A 19685-nucleotide genomic window follows, 5' to 3' on the forward strand; every position below is an offset into this window, starting at 1 on the left:
TTGAGTTTGACAGACTTCACCCACTTTAATGACATTCACAACCTCCCAAGCGTGGTAAGCTGCTCCGTCGAACCCTCCTTCTGCCTCGATGAATGGGATGGATTGCTCTCGATAGAAAGACGTATCCCCTTCTCCATGTATACATATTTGTTGCTGATCCCACTCGAATTTGACAGTTTGGTGCAAAGTAGATGGTACAGCCCCAGCCAGATGTATCCACGGTCTTCCTAACAGCATGTTGTATGTCGTGGAAATATCCAGTACTTGAAAATCCATAATGAATTCAACAGGACCAATCAACACTTTCAACTCTATTTCTCCAATAGGGCACCTTTGAGCCCCATCAAATGCTCGAATATTCACATCACTTGTCTTGAGCTCACTAACATTATATCCGATCTTCTTCAGACTTGTTAATGGACAGATGTTAAGTCCAGAACCCCCATCAATCAACACTTTAGCCACAAACATGTTACGACACTTGACAGTTATATAGAGCGCTTTGTTATGCATGCATCCTTCTGGCGGCAGTTCTTCATTATCGAAACTGATTCGATGACTGTCAAGCACGCGCTCGATCATCCCAGCTAACGCCTCACTAGTTGTTTCACTTGGAACATATGCTTCATTCAAAATCCTCAACAGTGCATTTCTGTGCATATCTGAACTCAAAAGCAAAGAGAGAATAGGAATTTGAGCATTGGTCTTTTTCAACTGATCCACAACTGAGTACTCACTAGCTTTAATTTTCCTCAGAAATTCTTCTGCTTCGAATTCAGTCACGACCCTTTTGGGAGGTACGTTGGTTTCCTTAAGTTGCCCCAATCTAACTAGTTCTTCTGGAGAATAGCACCTCCCAGACCTTGTCATTCCTGACGTCTTAACCTTGTCAGTGATCGTGTCCTTTCCTCGACATTCCATCACAGTTTGTTGATAATTCCATGGTACGGCTTTTGTATCGAGCACTGGTAACTGATTTGGTGCTTGAACTACTTCCACAGGAGTTGATGAAGCTCCTAATATCTCGACAGGCACACAACCCCTTATCACTACAACCGGAGAAGCAACGGCTACAAGATCATGATCCTCCACACGATCCACAGGCACTATAAATTCGGCTGGGTCATCAACATTTTCATCTATTCCAATCATATTTATCGTGGCCCCATCATGGGTCGGGAGTGGATTGTTAACCACATTTGGTGTTGGTGCTTTGACCGTGATCTGTTTTGCTTCAATAAGATCCTCAACCTTATGTTTCAATGCGTAACAACGATCAGTGGAATGACCTTTTACCCCCGAATGATATGCACATGTTTTGGTGGGATCAAAACCTCTAGGTAGTGGATCCGGAATTCTACCTTCCACAGGATATACTAAGCCTGAAGCTTGCAGTCTTTCAAAAACAACGCTCAATGGCTCTCCCAATGGTGTAAAATTGCGAAACGGTTTATTTGGGCGAGGTGCGGATGCGTTGTTCGGATAATGAGATTGTGATGGTGGAGCTGGGTATGTTGGTGGTCGTGGAGCTCGATATGCTGGTTGTGTGTTGTAAACGGGGTAGGAAATTTGTGGTGATTGAGGTTGGTAAGATGATAAATCTTGGTTGTATGGATATGGAGAATATTGGAAATATTGTGAGTGGTGAGCGTTAGAATGATATCGCGGGGGTTGTTGATGGTGGTATGATGTGTTTCCCAAAGCCATTACCGATGCTGCTTCTTTCTCTTTTTTCTTTCCGTTTCCGAGAGTACCAGTTTGTATGGCCCTACTAGTAGACTGTAAAGCCGCAAGACTTGTTATTCTCCCTGTCTTAATGCCATCTTCAATCATGTCCCCGGCTTTGATCACCTCTGCAAAAGTCTTTCCACCCATTGTCACCAAACGTTCATAGTATTCCGGCTCTAGCGCTTGAATGAAGAAAGTAACCATTTCTGTCTCCTCCATGGGTGGGTGTACTCTAGATGCTTCTTCCCTCCACCGTATAGCATATTCTCGAAATGATTCGGTGAACTTCTTCTTCAACTTTGTAATTGAGATTCTGTCAGGAGCGATCTCAACATGAAACTTGTAGTGATCCACAAAAGCATTTGCCAAATCATCCCAAGTACGCCATTTGGTTGTATCTTGCTTAGAATACCACTCCAAGGCTTTTCCACTCAAACTCTGATTGAATAGTTTGACTCTTATCCCTTCATTCTTCCCCACACCAATCAACTTTTCACAATAGACTTTCAAATGGAAGAAAGGGTTCCCCGACCCATCAAACTTCTCAAATTTTGGAATCTTGTAACCTGGTGGCAATTCTACCTCAGGAAATGCACATAATTCTTCATATCTCACGCTTTGGTTACTACCAAGTCCACGCAAACTTCTCATGGCATCCTCCAAACTTTTGAGCTTTCTATTTATCATTTCATCATTAATTGACCGTGCCTCATTTTCAACTTCGACATAATGATCAACATCTGTGCGACATTGTCCCTGGATTTGTGTCATGGGTGGTGCTGTGGTGTAAGTATATATGGGTGGAACTTGATGCGTATTGGTAACATCATGTGTCGGCGGTATGAACTGAGTTTTTGAGGAGGTGGTTGTAAATAAAAGGGGAGCATTTTGAGTGAGGGGTTCGGAACGAACCGGCTGAGAGGTGGTAAAATAATTTGCTTGGTTAAATTCGTCCAAATTTGGGAATGGAGGTGGCATAGGCAAAGTCTGACGAGCCCCATGAGATGGAGTCATATGTGGTGGCGTTTGAGAAAATGACCGGTTGTGAAGTACCATGTGACTTAATTCAGCAACTCGTCGCTCCAGACGAGCAATGATCTCCAAATGTGTTTCTGGTTCATTAGAAGGTGTGGGATCACTCGTGATCGGTAAACTAAGAGATGGCTCAGATGAAGTGGTTGCATTGATCAAACTTTGATCCATTTTAGAACGAGTCTTTTTAGTTAACCAGATGATTAGTGATGAGTCAGAGTCTGATTTCTTGGCTCTAGACCGTGTGAAATATGGATGCTCCGCCAGTTCCCCTTTAGCACAAGTCAACCTTTTATTTTGAAAAATAAATTTTAAAAAGAAAAAAGATAAAACAAGAAAAAGAAAAAAGAAAATGAGTCAGTATACGGTAAGGACATATTATTGCATATAAACACATTATTGCACATAATACATCGCGTTTTATAATGCAAGGGACCTCTTTATGCCAGAGGTAGGCCTAACGAATATTTGAAGGACAAACATGTCTTTTATGTATCATTCCACAACTCCTCCTAAAAGTAATTTGCAAGAATAAGAAATTATTACATGCCAATAATACATCTCAAAATGAACCTAAGATATCTAATACTTCAACTTCACTAATTTCTTTGGTTGTCTTCGACCTCCGGCATTAATTGAATGCTCCACGCAACCTGCGACAAAAGGTCAGTTTCCTCGAAATATTTGTCTATAGAGTACTAGGTCCACATATTCTACATATTTGTCCTTCAAATAATGCACATAGATAGTGAGTAGTGTCACTTAGAGTCATAGACTCATTTGTACATTTGGTAAGGTTGACTAATGGACTTAATACACCAAGGGTATTAAGCCTCCTAGGTTTAAAATGATGCATGTCCTTACAAGGTTTTGGTTTTCGCTCTACCTAGGTAGACTAAGAATGGTTTTCCTATGACACAAGGCTCCCCCAAGCGGACAACTTGGAAGTGGAAAGTCCGTGGCCGTCGACTGCACCGCCGATCGACTAAATCCACAAGACCAATCCAACTAAAAGGGGTAATTTAGTAGTGCACGGGCGCAAACTGCGAAGCCGCTTTAAGTGTGTGAATATGTGTGAGTTTTCCAGGAGTGCAAGAAATATGAGCGGAATGCCAATTTAAGGAAAGCAATAACATACATATTACATAGAAAATTCACATAAGGAATAAAATAAAAACAACCAAAAGCATATAAGGAAAAAGCAATAATAAAGGCAAAAAAAAGAAAAACAAACAAAATATCCAACAAATTAACTATTAACCTAAGTTGTTATGGTTAAGAACCTAAGTCCCCAGCAGAGTCGCCAAGCTGTCGCACCCCATTTTAACCCGGAGTCAAATTTAGGGGTACGACGTATTGATGATTCCTAAATTGTTTTGATTTTAAGGAGTCGCCACCTAATTAATTTAACGGTGAATTAGGACACCTAGATGTTAACTAAGGTAAAGTTAAAACTAAACCTCAATTAATAGTCTGCTTAACCAGTGTGATTCTAGGTAAGGGCTCTATATTATCCTAAAGGGAAGGGGTTAGGCATCCTTTAGAATCCGTTAACTTACGGTTATCCGACCAAACTTAGGTTAATTAATTAGGGCTAAAGATGCAAATATTTAATTAAAGAAAATAGCTTATAAATACTGCTAAAGTTTTAAAGAAAATATAAAACGTTGCTTTAGAGAAAATATAATGATTTGCATAAAAGAAGATTTTAAATACCATTTTGAACAAAACTTATAAAAAATTGCTAAAACTTTAAATAATAATGCTTTTTAAAATAAGATTTACATAGAATGTATAGATAGAAGAAAACGCGGATTTGTGCAGTGTTTTAATAAATATTTGAAACAACTCAAATGGTGAGATATTAATTATTCCTTTTTTTTTGCGATTTAAGAGTATAAATAAAAATACAAAATAGCTAATGTAAATTTCTTTATCCTTTTATTATTTTTTATTTAACGATACTCAGCCAAAACCATGCACAATTTGAAACAAATATTGGAAAAGTAAAATTGTTTTCGAAAATATATTTTGAGTTCATATTGGCCTATCCATTACATTTGAATTCTTTGAGATAATAAGCCTAAACTGTGATTCCTTTAGCTCAAAATATATGTATAGTTATGCTATTTTAAGAGTCGATTATTAAGATACTATAAATAACCTTAAAGAAGGAGAAACAAAACTTATGGAATTGATTATTAATTTCTTTCTTAAATTAACTACCCATTTCTAAACCTACCAATTTCACTAAGATTTGTCTAAATTAACAAAATAAAATGTTAGTCATGCAATACAAATTAAATGCTGAAAGAATAAAGCAGAGGAATAAATAAAATTGAATGGGTTCAGCCCATTTTTAAAAGAACTGTTGCAGTCGGGGCTGCTGTTGGGCTTTGGCCCGATAATAATTTATAGGCTGCTATGGACTGTTGTTGCTGTTATGGGCTGGACAGCGGTGACTCGAAAATATTATGTCGGGCCTTTAGCCCAACACCGAATGCGGAAGACGAGCCCCCTCGGACTCGTATGTGAAGATCATGCAAAGAACGAAAGGACAAGGATTAGTATACGATAAAAGACTGAGGTCTAAATGAAGAAACTAAATACGTAGATTGAATTATCCTATAACACAATAATGGGACATTTAGAGGAAATATTCAAACCCAAACAATGTCGTAATGGAAAGAGACGGCTGAAGCACATGTAGTTTATATCATTGAATAATTTAGGCCCAGATACTAAACGAAACAGTCGAATAAACAACCAACTATCAATCGTATTAAACGTAAGAGTATATAAAAGTTAATAGATGCAAATGACGCAACTTACTCACAGAATTGAAATCTCATTTATTGAATCATTTAGTGCGGAATTAAGCGACCAACTATCAATCATACATCTAAATCACTTTATAAATAAGTCCACATACCAAGCCACTCAAATTAAGCATGGGCATTCGAATGTGTTACCAACAGCCATAATCCAAAGCTTACGATTCTAAGCAAACGACTGAAACACAAAGCGTCGATAGACACTTGGAACATCGAGTCTCAGAATTTCAACAGATTCAACAGAGAAGACAAAAAGGAATGTAATAACTTAAAAATAGGATTATGTCGAAACTGTTTTTGGAACAAAAAAATGAATGGAGTTTTCATGAACAGAGGGATATGGCAGCATCTCACACAGTTTGGACATGATAAAGATCAGATAACAATACGATGACTCAGAAACTTGCGTATTCACAAATGCTGAAGTTAAGTCGAAAATCCTTTTAATCTCTAAAAGAACCGTTTTGAGACTTGTAATACCATAACAACAAATCAAATGGCAAGGCTTCATATTTATAATGCTGTACAGCAAACCAAACAACGACACATTTTAAGAATAATGCTTGACTTAAGAAACCTAACACAGAGAAATCATTTTTTGTTATGTTGAGGACTAGATAAAACAAACAACTTATGTTGACACCGAACTCTCCATCTCTGACTTATGAATCGACATGGGGGCATATTTGTTACAGTTTTAAGGCAGAGATTACTGTATGTTAGTTAAGGATTATTAATTATACTATTTGATTAAACAAGCCAATACACAGATGTAGACTCATACTAAGGTAATCTTCAGATAATGCAAATATGAACAAACATCAAGATTGAGGCTAACTAAAACATAGTCATATATTTTGTTTTATTTTTTACCAAACAGCATTAAGCCAGTACTGAAAGTATAAATTGCATTTTTTGAACCTCATTCAACATTTTCGAATACCAGGAATATCTTCAGATAATCACAACAAACACAACAGAGACTGAGTTACCAATAAAAGTAACTAAGCAGGATTTCAGGATCAGTAGTTAACCCACACAAACTGAACATGATTTAAAACAGGCATCTACTTATCTAACCCTTGCACACTGATCTCTGAACCTCAATATTTACTTTTAAAAAAAAAATTCGGATAAGTGAACTCTAGCCATAAAAACAGTACTACATTTAAGGTTTAAAAAAAGCATTCAAAGATTTAAACAAGTTTAGTTCAAGCACAGAGAACTTCAACCACACATGACTTATCTCATAGCAGTAGACAATGTTTGTGTTAACTAACATCTGGGCATTATAGACCTTAATTAAGAGTATACTTAAACTAGCACACGATATATTTAACACTCTTCCAACATGGTTTACAGACAAGTAAAGAGACATGATTTAACCGTACTAATAATTCATCATGCATCTATTATCAGCACTATGGCTGCATTAACATCCTGCTTAATTAAACTAAACAAAGAAATTAATTAACAACATTATACTTAATGACTACTTGTCAAACTACAGCCGGGCAATGACCCACGGATAAGCACATCCAACTAAACTAACATATAATCGACAAATGACTAAAATAAGCACATAACTAACAAATAAAGAATGCTAATAAACTGCACTGAACTATCATATAATCAATTATACAGGACCAGAAAAATGCCGAAAATAGAGAAGAAGTAATCACGGACCTTCTTCGGGTGCAGCGAAGTGGGTACGGGTCTTTGATTCACACTCGAAACACTTCAAATTCGAGCTTGCGATGCTCGATTTCACAGCAACAACAAAACAAATGAATACGAACTGAACTAGTATTCTTGACCCAATATTGAAATAAGATTACGATTGCTGAAGAAAACTGATTTTTAAGGAATTCTACGCGGTTAAAGGCCTTGTATTTTAGAGATTTTTTTCGGGAGTTCAAAGGAAACAAAAGAAAACTTTCAGAACTTAATTTTCCCCCTCTTTTTTGCGACTAAAAAAAAACTCTCTTTTTTTTCGATTTTGAGGTTCAAGAACTCATTTTCTTTCTTGTAAGGGGATTCTTACCTTCTCCAACCTCAAATCCTAATTTCTGGGGGATTTCCACGGCTAAAAAAAAACTGTGCTTGGGGAGATTTTATGAATCAAAGATCCTTTCTTTTTTTGGGGTAATTTCATGAATCCAAAATCCTCCGGTTCTAGGGGAATTTCATGAATCGAAAAAAAAACCCCTTTAATGGATGATGAAACGAATACTTATAGACTGATTTCGGGTTTGAGTTTGAGAGGAGCGGGGACAAAGATGAGTGGAGAGAGGGAGATGAGGCGCGGTAGGGACGAGGAGCGTGGTGGGGTAGCGGTGTGGGGGTCGTCGGCGAGGTGGGGACGAGGAGCGTGGGAGTGGGGTACGACGATGATGATGATGATGAAAGGGAAAGAAAGGAGCGGGGGGTAGGGAAAGGGAACGGCGTGGTGGGGATGATGACAAGAGAGGAGCGGCGGCGTGGTGGGGAAGGAGCGGCGGAAAAGGGAAAGGGGGAAAAAGAAGAGAGGAGACGAAGGAGAAAACGAAAAATGAAGGGGATTAGGGATTTAGGGTTAAAGGAAAAATAAGGGATGGGCTGGACCGGGTCGGATCCGAAATTTGTGGGCTGGATCAATTTCTTTTGGACTGGTATTAAATGAATGGGCTAGATTTTATTTTAAGTGATAATGGGCTAGTCCGAAAATAATGTTGTTGATTGGGCTTTGACTTGGGTTGGGATGAATTAACAATGGGCTAGTAAATTTAAAAATGTGGACTGATTTTGTGTATTGATCCGAAAATAGTATGAGTTGGTTGGGCTACTACATTTTAAATAAAAGACCTATTTAAATAACTTGTGTTAAAATATTACTCGATATAAGACATGCAATCATTAATGCTCAGATAAAAAATGGCGTTGTAATAGCCGTGCAATAATATTTCGAAAATCCCCAGTAAAATAAATACTATTATTTAATTATGCAAAGATAAATGCGATGCGTGTGCGTAAGCTGGTAAAATGTGCTGAAATGATAAAGATGTGAATAATAATAATAATAGTAATAATAATAATAATAATAATAATAATAATAATAATGGCTAGTAACTGTATAGAATAATGAAATGCCGATATTGATAAGAGACTAATAATTATAGTAAAAAATAAATATATATATTTTAATTTTTCTAAAAATATTAAAAGCGTAAATAGGTATTTCGGAGGAGAGGCGGGACAAAATTGGGTGTCAACAGTGGTTGTAGACATAAATAAATTTATTCATAACGTGACTTAAGAAATATTGTCACTTCTGGTAATCACATGCATAAATATAAAATTATCAAGTAAAAACATGATTTAAATATTGTAAATATTGAATATCCGAGTAATTGCATTTTCACCTTTCACAAAAGTAATTAAATCTTCATGATTAACATGAATGAATACAAATAGTAGATGTATCTAACAGTACCTTTAAGCAACTCATTATAAGGGGAAATATTGAAGTCCTTTGACATGCAGTAACATAATATTAAGGACGTACCTGGGCTGCCAAAGCGTAAAACAAACTTGAAAACTGATTAAAACCAAACTGTGATGGCGGCTGCCATATCCCTTGTACTGGTTCACCCTTCTTATCATTAGCTATATGTATTTATTTGCATCTTTACCTAAAGATGCAAAATTTCACCTTTTTTCATTTTACAATTCAAAGCTTTGTAATTGCTAGGTAGCGGACAGAAAAACACTCGGCGGTTTTATAATATTGTCTAATTTTTCAATTGGCTAGAGACTCGTGCTGATAACGTGTTATAAAATAATAAAGCAAGCAAGAAGAATATTGTGGTGAAAGAGAGAAGAGAGGAGATATCTTTATTTCTCTTGTTAGGTATTGATTTACAATGAAGGAACTTCTATAGTTATAGAAAAAAAATGACTTGATCCCAAAATCACTAACCCTAATATTTCTCCTAAAGATAGACATCACAATAATAAATAATATTTAAAACAAGAACAAAGGGTAAAAGAGTTAAGCTGGAGCTTTCCCAGTCTTGAAGGACGCAAAATCCAAAACAACTCCACGAGCACATCAATATGGCCGAAGTTGTTCATACAAACACAGCCGCTTTCATTTAAAGAAAAAAAAACTTGGAGACAAATTCAAAATGGCGCCCCAATCCAAACCATACTTCTTCTACGGCCACCGTAAACCAACTCAACATCGTCCCACAGTACAAGGTGGGCTTTTCTCCAATCGCCAAACCATTAACCCAACCAAAAACTCACCATCTTCGACTACCCAAAGTGATTTTCAGCTCCAAAAATGGGACCCCGATGGAGTTTCTGGTCCAAAATCAAGAGACCCATCTCAGGAATTTTTCTCTTTGGCTCAACGCTTATCACCAATTGGTAGGTATATAGTTGATTCATTTAGGAAGCACGGGAGTTGGGGTGCACCACTTTTGGCTGACCTTAATCGCTTACGAAGGGTTACACCTAAGCTTGTAGCTGAAGTTCTCAAGCATCCTAATCTTGATCCTAAAATTTCCTCCAAGTTCTTCTATTGGGCTGGTATAACAAACTTCACCCTTTTTAATCAAGAATTGTTTTTTTTTTCTTTTTTCCGGGAAATTAATATGTTATCCAAGACTGTTGAATGTGTTGTGTTCACTTTGAAACGGGAAAAGTTGCAACTTGTAAGTTTATCTTTTTAACCAATCAAAAAGAAAAGTTTTACTTCCTCTGTCCCAATTTAATTGTTTTTAAGTAAGAAAAAGAGACTTTTGAATCTTATGGTTCTAAATTAAAGATGTGTGTAATGTACTAAAATGTCATTTGAATCTTGTGGTTTGTTTGAATTGTCTAACTTACAAAATATTGAAAGAGACACTCTTTTTGGGACAGATCACAATGGACAATAAGACACTTAAATTGGGATGGAGGGAGTATCTTTTTAGCTGTGTTAATTTTATCCCTGGATATAACCCTGACTCCTTGTTGGAATTCATCAGCTCTTTAGTCTTACAATAGCTTTTGTCCTTTATATTTTGGGATGATAGTTCTCTCTCCTTTGTAACCTTTGCATCTTCTGGATGCTTTTGTTAATGATATCTCACTTATTTCATCAAAAGTTACATCTTGTTGTGCTAAGCACTTCTTTTTTGTATATTTATATTCTATATTGAAGATATATATTAAATCTGTACTATTTAAGCACTTACTCTGTTTCACGGCGACAGTGATATTAGAGCAACATCATTATATTTATGACATTAAAAGATGCATACTTATAATAATTTTGTGCAGTTGTTGAATTGCTGATTATTATTTTTCAGATTTTAGTCTTAAAATGGGTCAACATGACCCCAAGAAAATGAAAAAGAGAAGATTTTTGTGGGACTGAGAGAATATAGATGCAATCGTGTGATTTTGAGGCAATCAAACACCACAATTGTCAGGGTTTTGATCTTTCGACAGATGTTATGCCTCAAATTTTTCTATATATAAAAGATTAAGTCCAAGATTATGCATTTTGTTAGTGTTTGAAGGGAGCAAAATCAGTAGACAAACGAATAATGATCAGTGTTGTGCTTGTATATGTGTATCTTCTTATTCTTATAATGTATCTTAACAGGAAAGCAAAAAGGTTATAGGCATGATTTCGCTTGTTACAATGCCTTTGCTTATGGTCTGAATCGGGCGAATCAATTTCGGACAGCTGATCAGGTTCCTGAGCTGATGCATATGCAAGGAAAGCCGCCTAGTGAGAAACAATTTGAGATCTTAATCAGAATGCATGGTGATGCTAACAGGGGTCTTAGAGTATACTATGTGTATGAGAAAATGAAAAAATTTGGGGTAAAACCAAGACTTTTTCTGTATAACAAACTAATGGATGCTTTGGTTAAAACCAATCATTTGGACTTGGCTATGTCAGTTTATGATGATTTCAAGAAGGATGGGTTGGTAGAGGAAAGTATGACTTTCATGATCTTGATAAAGGGTCTATGCAAGTTAGGACGAATGGATGAAGTGTTTGAGCTTTTGGGTCGGATGAGAGGGAATCTTTGCAAACCAGATGTGTTTGCTTATACAGCAATGGTAAAGATATTGGTTGCAGAGCGGAACTTGGATGGTTGTTCAAGGGTTTGGAAGGAGATGGAGCGGGATGCAGTTGAACCCGATGTTATTGCTTATTCAACTTTTATTGCTGGTTTGTGTAAAAATAATCAGGTTGACAAAGGCTATGAGTTGTTCAAGGAAATGAAACAAAAGAATTCTTTAATAGATAGGGGGATTTATGGATCTTTGATTGAATCGTTTGTTGCAAATGGAAAAGTTGGTTTAGCTTGTGATTTGCTTAAAGATCTGATGGACTCGGGATATAGGGCTGATTTGGCAATCTATAATTCTCTTATTGAAGGTTTCTGCAATGCAAAACGGATAGATAGGGCCTATAAACTTTTCCAGATCACAGTTCAAGAAGATCTTCGTCCTGACTTTTCCACTGTGAGGCCCATATTGGTGTCTTATGCAGAGTCAAAGAGAATGGATGAAATTTGCAAATTGTTTGAGGAACTGCAGCGATTGGGTTATTGCATTAGTGATGATTTATCCAAATTCTTCACATGTATGGTAGAGAAGGATGATAGGATTATGATTGCTTTAGAAATCTTTGGATATTTGAAAGAAAAAGATTATTGTGGTGTTCCAATATATAACATTCTTATGGAGGCTCTCTATAAGCGTGGCGAGGTGAACAAGGCACTCACATTGTTCTCTGAATTGAGAAATTCAGATTATGAGTCAGATTCATCAAGTTATAGCAATGCCATCCAGTGTTTTGTAGAGGTAGGAGATGTACAGGAGGCATGTACGTGCTATAACAGAATTAAAGAGATGTCTTTGGTTCCTTCAGTTGCGGCATATCGTTCTCTTGTCAAAGGGCTTTGCAAAATAGGAGAGATCGATCCAGCAATGATGCTAATTCGTGACTGCCTAGGCAATGTGGCGAGTGGGCCTATTGAGTTTAAGTATATTCTCACTATTATTCATATCTGTAAAATGAATGATGCTGAGAAGGTAATGAAAGTTCTAGATGAATTGCTAGAAGAGGGCTATTCTCCTGATAATGCTGTATATTGTGCTGTAATTTCTGGCATGTGCAAACATGGAACAATTGAAGAAGCACGGAAATTTTTTGCAAATATGAGAAAGCGGAAACATCTTACTGAAGCCGACGTAGTTGTTTATGATGAGATGCTTATTGACCACATGAAGAAGAAGACAGCAGACTTGGTGTTGTCTGGAGTGAAGTTTTTTGGTCTGGAATCAAAGTTAAAAGCGAAGGGGTCTACTCTTTTAGCGGGTTGAAAAAATCAACCTAGGTAATAAATCATAAAAATGTTAATCCTTTGCATCTTTTAACTTGTATGTGATATGAACTTGAGTTTGCAATTTATTTTTTTTATTTTTTTGGAAAAGTTGTTCTGGTTTGGACTTTTTTACAAAAAAGGGAAAAAAGATAAATTTTCTTAAATATTTCCAAACTTAATTTTCCAATCTTTCGAAATCTAGTTTTTGGAGTTTCTGAGTTTTTGAAAGATTTGAGAAACTAAGTTTGGAGATCTTCAAAATTTATTTTGCAAAATCAGGTCAAACAAACACTTTTTCCAAACACTCAGACTGATTTCGGAAACCTAATTTTTGGAAAACATCAAACAAGTGGCACTTAAGATTTTTTACTGTTTCCCACAAATGCTACTTCAACTTTGCAGGTACAGTTTCTATCCATAGTTGTTGGAGGGGTCCATCTGTTGCACTAGAAGATTTAAAGTGCATATTTTCTTTGAGAGTTGAAAGACTACTCCGATGCTTTTTAACTTTGCCCATCTAGAGATTGAGCAATTCATTGCTAACTGAATCAAACTTTTCATGGCAAAAAGAAAAAGCTGACCCTTTGTCTGGAGACTAGAGGAAAGAAGGGAAATGAACCTAAATTTCCCTTTATTTGTTTCAAGGAATGGAATTGGCGAAGATGGATAACATTTTAATTTTTGAGTCTCTTATTTCCCTCTTGTCTTCCATTCTTGTACTTTTCTTTAACATCGGTGTTGTAAGGGTCAACTTGACTAATCTACCACACAGCTTGTCCAGCTAACAAGCACAAGTTGCCGAGGTATCTTGATCACCAAGGGTGGAGCTGATAGAGTAACACCAAGTGTTGTAGTTAAGATTCAGACCTAGGGTCTGCAAGTTATTACTCCTATGCCTTAAGCACTAGATCATCCCCTTGGGGACTCCATACTATACTTTCTCTTTAGTTTCCGTCTTGCCTTGGTTTCCTGACATAGGAAATGAAGAAGTTGATTTGGCACTCAGCTGGCTTATGACCCTGCCATGGAATCCCGTCTAGCAGAGCCATTGATGACTTCTGCTAAGGTAGCACTATCTAACAACCAGTTTGCTAAATTGGCTTTTGGTTATATTAAAAGAGTGAAATTGGCTGGTCAGTGGCCAAGCACTACTGTCAGCTTATTTCATTTGTAAAATGTGAAGGCTTGAGGTTTTCACTCTCTACTGAAAGGTTGGCCTGAGAATCACTAGGTTTCGGGGGAATACCAGATGAGTAAAAGAAGTTGCTTAAGTTTTTCATGTCTTTGTCTGTCTTACAGGCCACAGCATATCACAATAAGGTTTACATCCAAATGCACAGCTAAGGAATATATCTCATGTTTGTCTTGGCAAGAGGAGAATTCTTCTTTCCAAGTATTTACTTCTTATAAAGACAATCTATCCATTTGAATTTGCTGCAGGATTTTGCAGAAAAGATGATCATTCTCAAACAATTTTTGTGGATTTACTGCCAAGGGTTCCTCGGCTCCTCTTGGACCATTTCCCCGCTGAGACATGTTCAGTGGGAAATATTCTAGTTGGGTGTCATCTGTTGATCTACACCTAGTATGAACAGATATTTTTACTTTGCAACTTGAAGTTGGAAGATGAGCTTATTCAGAAACTGGCAGCTCCATGCTGAAGTATATGGTCCACCAGATGAAAACATTTACATGGACGTATCTGTGTTCTTTCTCTCTGTGTTACTATGTGGATCGCGGGAGAGAGAGAGAGAGAGAGAGCGCATCTTTTTGTTTAGTGATGTGGGAATGGTTTAACAGTATTGAAGCGCAAGCTGAATGACATGGTAAGAGAAGATTCGCAAGTATTTGCTTGCTTTTTGTTATTTTCCTGGTTCGGAGATTTATAGGTTCACTTGTTCCTTTGCTTTTCTGGAGAAGGTTAATTGACCTTTGGATATTAACGGATCATAGGACATGGATGATGTTTCAAGAACAACATCATGGACGATGCTAGTAGTCGTTTTGAAAGGGAGTGTAAATGTGCAATTGCAAAAAGGAGGATCTGCTGATTCAGTCTGATTCTTGTAACAATAAGTAATAAATATTTTTTTCCTTAACTTCAATTGAGGATGAGATAAATATAGTTTCGCTGAGCGGCTTGTCGATAATATTGATTTATATCATGATAATGTTAATGCAGATTTTGATTGATGCTGTATATGCAAAGCGACATACAGCTAGCATTGGCTGGTTTTCAACAATATATTTGAAGATTTTGTTTTAAAAGATTAACTGATGGTTCATAGTTAGAAGTTTCTGCTCTGTAAGTTTTTCATTAGCAGGTTTTCTCACATCTCTTGCACTCCTTTTTTAGAAGTAAATGAAAATTAGACTGATGATACCACTGAAAACAAGATGGTAAAGTGAAGCAGCTCATGTGCAAGAGAAAGACATCCAAAGAAAGACCAAAATGAAAAGGGGGAAAAAAAAAGGCAAGAGTACGGAACAATAAAGAACTGTGCATAAAAGACCAAAGCAAAATGAATGGAAATGCAGGTCCAGCAGAAATTACATCACTGTATCAGTTACGATTAGTACTACTATTCAAGCCAAAGCTAGTTCATGTCGACTATGTTAGGTATGCGAAGTTGGCAATATCTTGGTAAAACAAAAATAGCTCTTCATACACATACTGTTACATTTCAAATTAGATCACAGAACGTAATAAAAGTGTTGCTGAATAAAGACATTTTCGTAGCCAATTATGCCAAATTGGACCAAGAAACCACTCTGTAGATTGTTGTTTCACCTATACAAATGAAGACTACTTAGATGAAGGTTCGACTTCCCGTTTGGGTCGATTGCGTGTGCGAGGAGTTGCAGGTTTTTCCTCTAACGGAGTGACCGCGCTGCCATCATCTTCCTCACCTTCCCTTATTGTTTCATTCACTGCAACCTGTCAATCCAACAAGAGAAGTCAAGTACAATCAGAATCAAAATTTTATAATGCGCACGCAGCGATTTCCTCTGGAAGTCTGACAATATGAATTACTTCACAATAATCCCATTTCTTTCTCTTTAATTGTTGCGTATATCAAAGTTAAAAGGCCAGAAGAAGTATCCATAAGTGTGATACCCCAGCAACCCAAAAGAAAATGGAATGAATTTGAAATGTACTGCTCAAAAATACAATCCAATGACTCCAAGTGCAAAGTAACAATGACCAAGATAGGGCACAAATAACTGAAAAGCAAAATTTTCATCACATGATGTGAACGAAATTCACAAGGGAACATTTTATCAGTATATTGTTTTTCTGGTAGCTTATAATGGGTGCATACATGTTTGTTCGCGTGCTGCATATGTATGTGTTTCTTACATGAATTCAGCTGTAATTAAAGGACACGACACCATTTGAGTTTCTTAATGATTGATATGTTTCTTCTTTTTCTTCCACCTCCAATTTTATACTCATCTGGATCTGTAAAATCATTAAACTCTGATGTCCTCTGATGTCCCATTTGATCACACGATGTATATGTGCCAAAGATATGTCTCTTGTGATTATATGATTTATAACAAACCACCAATTTCTAAGTACACATGCGCACAACATCCCTTTACTGCTGGGATGTAATGTCTAGGGAGATACAAGCATAAATACATTATTCTTTCAAATAGAAACAAGTTAGTCAACTCATGAACACTCCATAATAAAAATATAGACGTCAGCCCCTTCACTACTTCTCATCTATCGGAAATATGAAGCGAAAGCACCATAGAAGAATGGGAACTAGATCGATCTATTCTATGGCCAAGCATCCGGAAGGTGGATTATGTTGTTGAAAGCCTAGTTTATCCATAGCATGGAGTGAATGTATCCCCTAAAAATGATCATTCTTATTAGTTTTACACATACTGCCTCCTACATAAAGTGTTTGAAAATTCAAATTTTATAGGTGCAAATTGAATGAAGCTTTGCCATATATAGCTCTAGTTTCCTCATGCAGCAAATATCTGTCTAACCTAAATTGACTTAGTAGAGCCAAATTATTCTCAGTTTCCTCCTAGCAGACATTCTCCAAAAGTTAAAGACATCAAGTTATGCTCACTTCGCTCAATATTCATTTGCTTAGCATGATCTCTTGATACAATGACATTGCTAATCATGTAGGATCAATTTAGCCCTGTTGGCTTCTTGTCAAAGGCATTACTGATGCCATGGTACTTCACAAACTGTGCTAAAAGGCTTTGACTCTTATGTAGCAACAATTCCAATTGAGGGGAAAATCCCTAATGTTGCTCCCATAGCAATCAAGTAGCATGATCCATGCTGGAAAACAAACAGTCTGATAATGAAAAGATTACAGTAACAGAAGATTGCCCATATCAGCATACTGTCAACCAAGAATTGTTTGTCTGAAGGTGGTGTTTGTTTTATATTTTGCAAGAACTGAATTCGCCAACTCTTAAACAAAACCCACCTAAGCTTGTCCAGTAGCATTTGCATTGTCATGCTAATAATCTATGTTGCTCGAACTTTCCAAAAATGATGTCACACATTTTTGGAGGATCCGACACACATCCATCAGCATTTTTGAAGAGTCTGAGCAACATAGCTAATAATAAACCTGCTTAGCTTTAGCGGATTTAATATAGCCTCGAGCGCCAGCATCTTTTCTGGCAAATGGCAATATATTTATAACCTAATCTAACAAGCTCCCTTCCTCGTCCCAGCCCACTTCTATCTGCTAGTCCTCCACTACGCCCCGACCCCTCTTTTCCCCACTCTACAGACCAAATCTATCTCACCAGTAAAAGCAAATAATTCTCCTCCACCATACTATACCACTCTAGTTATTGAATAAAACCTCCAACCTCTCCCATGAAACGTTAACTGGACGGATGTCCTAAATACAGGCAACTAATACAAATCTAACAGAACAAATCAGCACTAAATTTTCTTTGCATTGAATAGAAAATGAATAGCCTAGTCCGAAAGAAAAAAATTCAGCTAGACTTGAAATTCCATCAAACCCCTCCCTCCGCTCAAGAAATAATCCAAACCCAATAAAAATGCTGATGTGAGTAACAAAATCAAAACAATAACATAATATAATAGCACTTGGTCCCACAATTTTCCTTTACTCCACTTCCATAGGAAATGAAGGTTGGGACTAACTACTAATACGGAGACACTCTTAATGCATTTTAAGCTGAGAAGTTGTTTTGTCAGGGTCTAAATTTTCTTTTTTCTAAAAAAGAAGGTGAACTAATTAATGTCCTATATTTATTCAGTTAAAAATTGGGTCGAATTGAGAGTAGCTACAAAAATTAAAGGACTAGGGGAGAAAAAGTAAGTAGTATACCTCTTCGAGGAATTTCTGGTCGAGGGTATCAGCAATACGGGCAGAAGTGAAGATGGTGATAGCAAGGAGTGAAAGTGGGAATACTAAAGCAAATACATAACTGCTTGAACTTATTCCACCTCCTGCCCGTGTCACCACCGATATGCCTCTTCTCTTCTTCAATTGAGTATTTCGTGAAGAAGAACCCACAAGAAGCTGTTGCTGTTGTTGGGGCTCGTTCAATCTAAGGAAAGTAGCAGACGAGAGTATCATACCCGCCATTACTGATTGGTTTTCTGTTCGTTATCGTTTATTTTGCTTTCTCAAATTTCCTTCTATCTTAGGCAATTGCTCAAAAGGTATGCCTTGTTTCTCCTCTAAACAACTCCACAAGTGCTAAATCAGCAAATTCGATCAAAATAAATTGTAAAAATCAGCAAATTAATCAAAACTAAGTCCATCCATAATTTACTTGGCTCAAATGGGATGAATCAAATAACAATCGATGACTCTATCTCCCACTCCTTCTTTTTTTTTTTTTTTTAAAATAATATATTTGAAAGCTTATGTACTTTTCTTAAAGTATTAACTTAAATTTTTTTCAAATTTACATAATTTTTAATCTTTCTATTTAATTTTGTAAATTAGGTTTGGATTACATTTTGGCTTGTCAGATTTATATTATTCGGATCTGCTAATTTGATGAGTCATTTTGAATTCGACCTGTTGAGTCAAGTGGGAAAAAAATTATAGTTCAACTCATTTAAATTTAGACGGGTTAATAAAAAATGACTTTAATTCTACCATTCATGTAATACTCTAACATGAACTCCTCATCTTACCCATATGGCAAACATGCACTTAAGGGCTGTTCGTTCAATGCTAGTTATGCCGGATTATAATGCAAGGACAGTTTATTTGACGAATAATAAGTGAATTCTATGCGTAATTACTAATGTAGCAATCGTTAAACATGGACAAATAATTATTTAAAAAAAAAAAAATTGTTACGCAAGACTACTTGTTTTAAGGACTTTCTTGTCTTTAAAAACTTTTAACTACCGCATTGTTAATACACGTATTTTTACTACAACATTCTATTAGATTGTCACATAACTTAATATGAATGCTATGCGGGGATTGTTTTTCTTATATGGTAACAATGCATAAGTTATGTCGAAAGTATTTTCTCTAACCATTATAAAGGATTTTATGTTAGAGATAATTTACCAATCCGTTCCTTCCATTATCATTTCCCGCTCTTCATACAAGTTTTAGAAATCATACCTTTTTATGAATGCTTCGACAGGACGAAATTTTCCAACACTTCTTTTAGTAATTTTATTCACTTTTTCAAGCCTTTATTGTGATCCGAATCCCTGGAT

At 36.5% G+C, this 19685-nt stretch overlaps 2 protein-coding genes across 6 annotated transcripts; one reads left to right on the forward strand and one right to left on the reverse strand.

Annotated features, from left to right (window-relative positions):
- The first annotated feature begins 9635 nt into the window (after window positions 1-9635).
- Window positions 9636-15264, forward strand: LOC132644839 (pentatricopeptide repeat-containing protein At4g20740). Of its 5 annotated transcripts, none has more exons than XR_009583933.1 (4): window positions 9636-10166; window positions 11230-12982; window positions 13373-14796; window positions 14891-15264. XR_009583933.1 is itself a non-coding variant. In XM_060361473.1 (3 exons), exons 1-2 carry the CDS (start codon window positions 9761-9763, stop codon window positions 12966-12968), a joined length of 2145 nt encoding a protein of 714 aa, XP_060217456.1. In that variant the 5' UTR covers window positions 9636-9760; the 3' UTR covers window positions 12969-12982; window positions 13373-15264. The 5 variants fall into 5 exon arrangements, 2 of the variants coding, with proteins under 2 accessions (XP_060217456.1, XP_060217457.1); XR_009583932.1 differs by having other exon boundaries at window positions 14924-15264; XR_009583931.1 differs by having other exon boundaries at window positions 13373-14036; window positions 14411-15264.
- Window positions 15265-15615: 351 nt separating this feature from the next.
- On the reverse strand, window positions 15616-18834 carry LOC132644840 (uncharacterized). Its single transcript, XM_060361475.1, has 2 exons — window positions 18322-18834; window positions 15616-15908 (listed from the first exon to the last, which is right to left on the reverse strand). The coding sequence occupies exons 1-2, from the start codon at window positions 18580-18582 to the stop codon at window positions 15777-15779; spliced, it is 393 nt and encodes a 130-aa protein (XP_060217458.1). The 5' UTR covers window positions 18583-18834; the 3' UTR covers window positions 15616-15776.
- Between the last annotated feature and the right edge of the window lie 851 nt (window positions 18835-19685).

The sequence above is a fragment of the Lycium barbarum genome, chromosome 6 (genome assembly GCF_019175385.1).
Source record: "Lycium barbarum isolate Lr01 chromosome 6, ASM1917538v2, whole genome shotgun sequence".
Taxonomy (NCBI): domain Eukaryota; kingdom Viridiplantae; phylum Streptophyta; class Magnoliopsida; order Solanales; family Solanaceae; genus Lycium; species Lycium barbarum.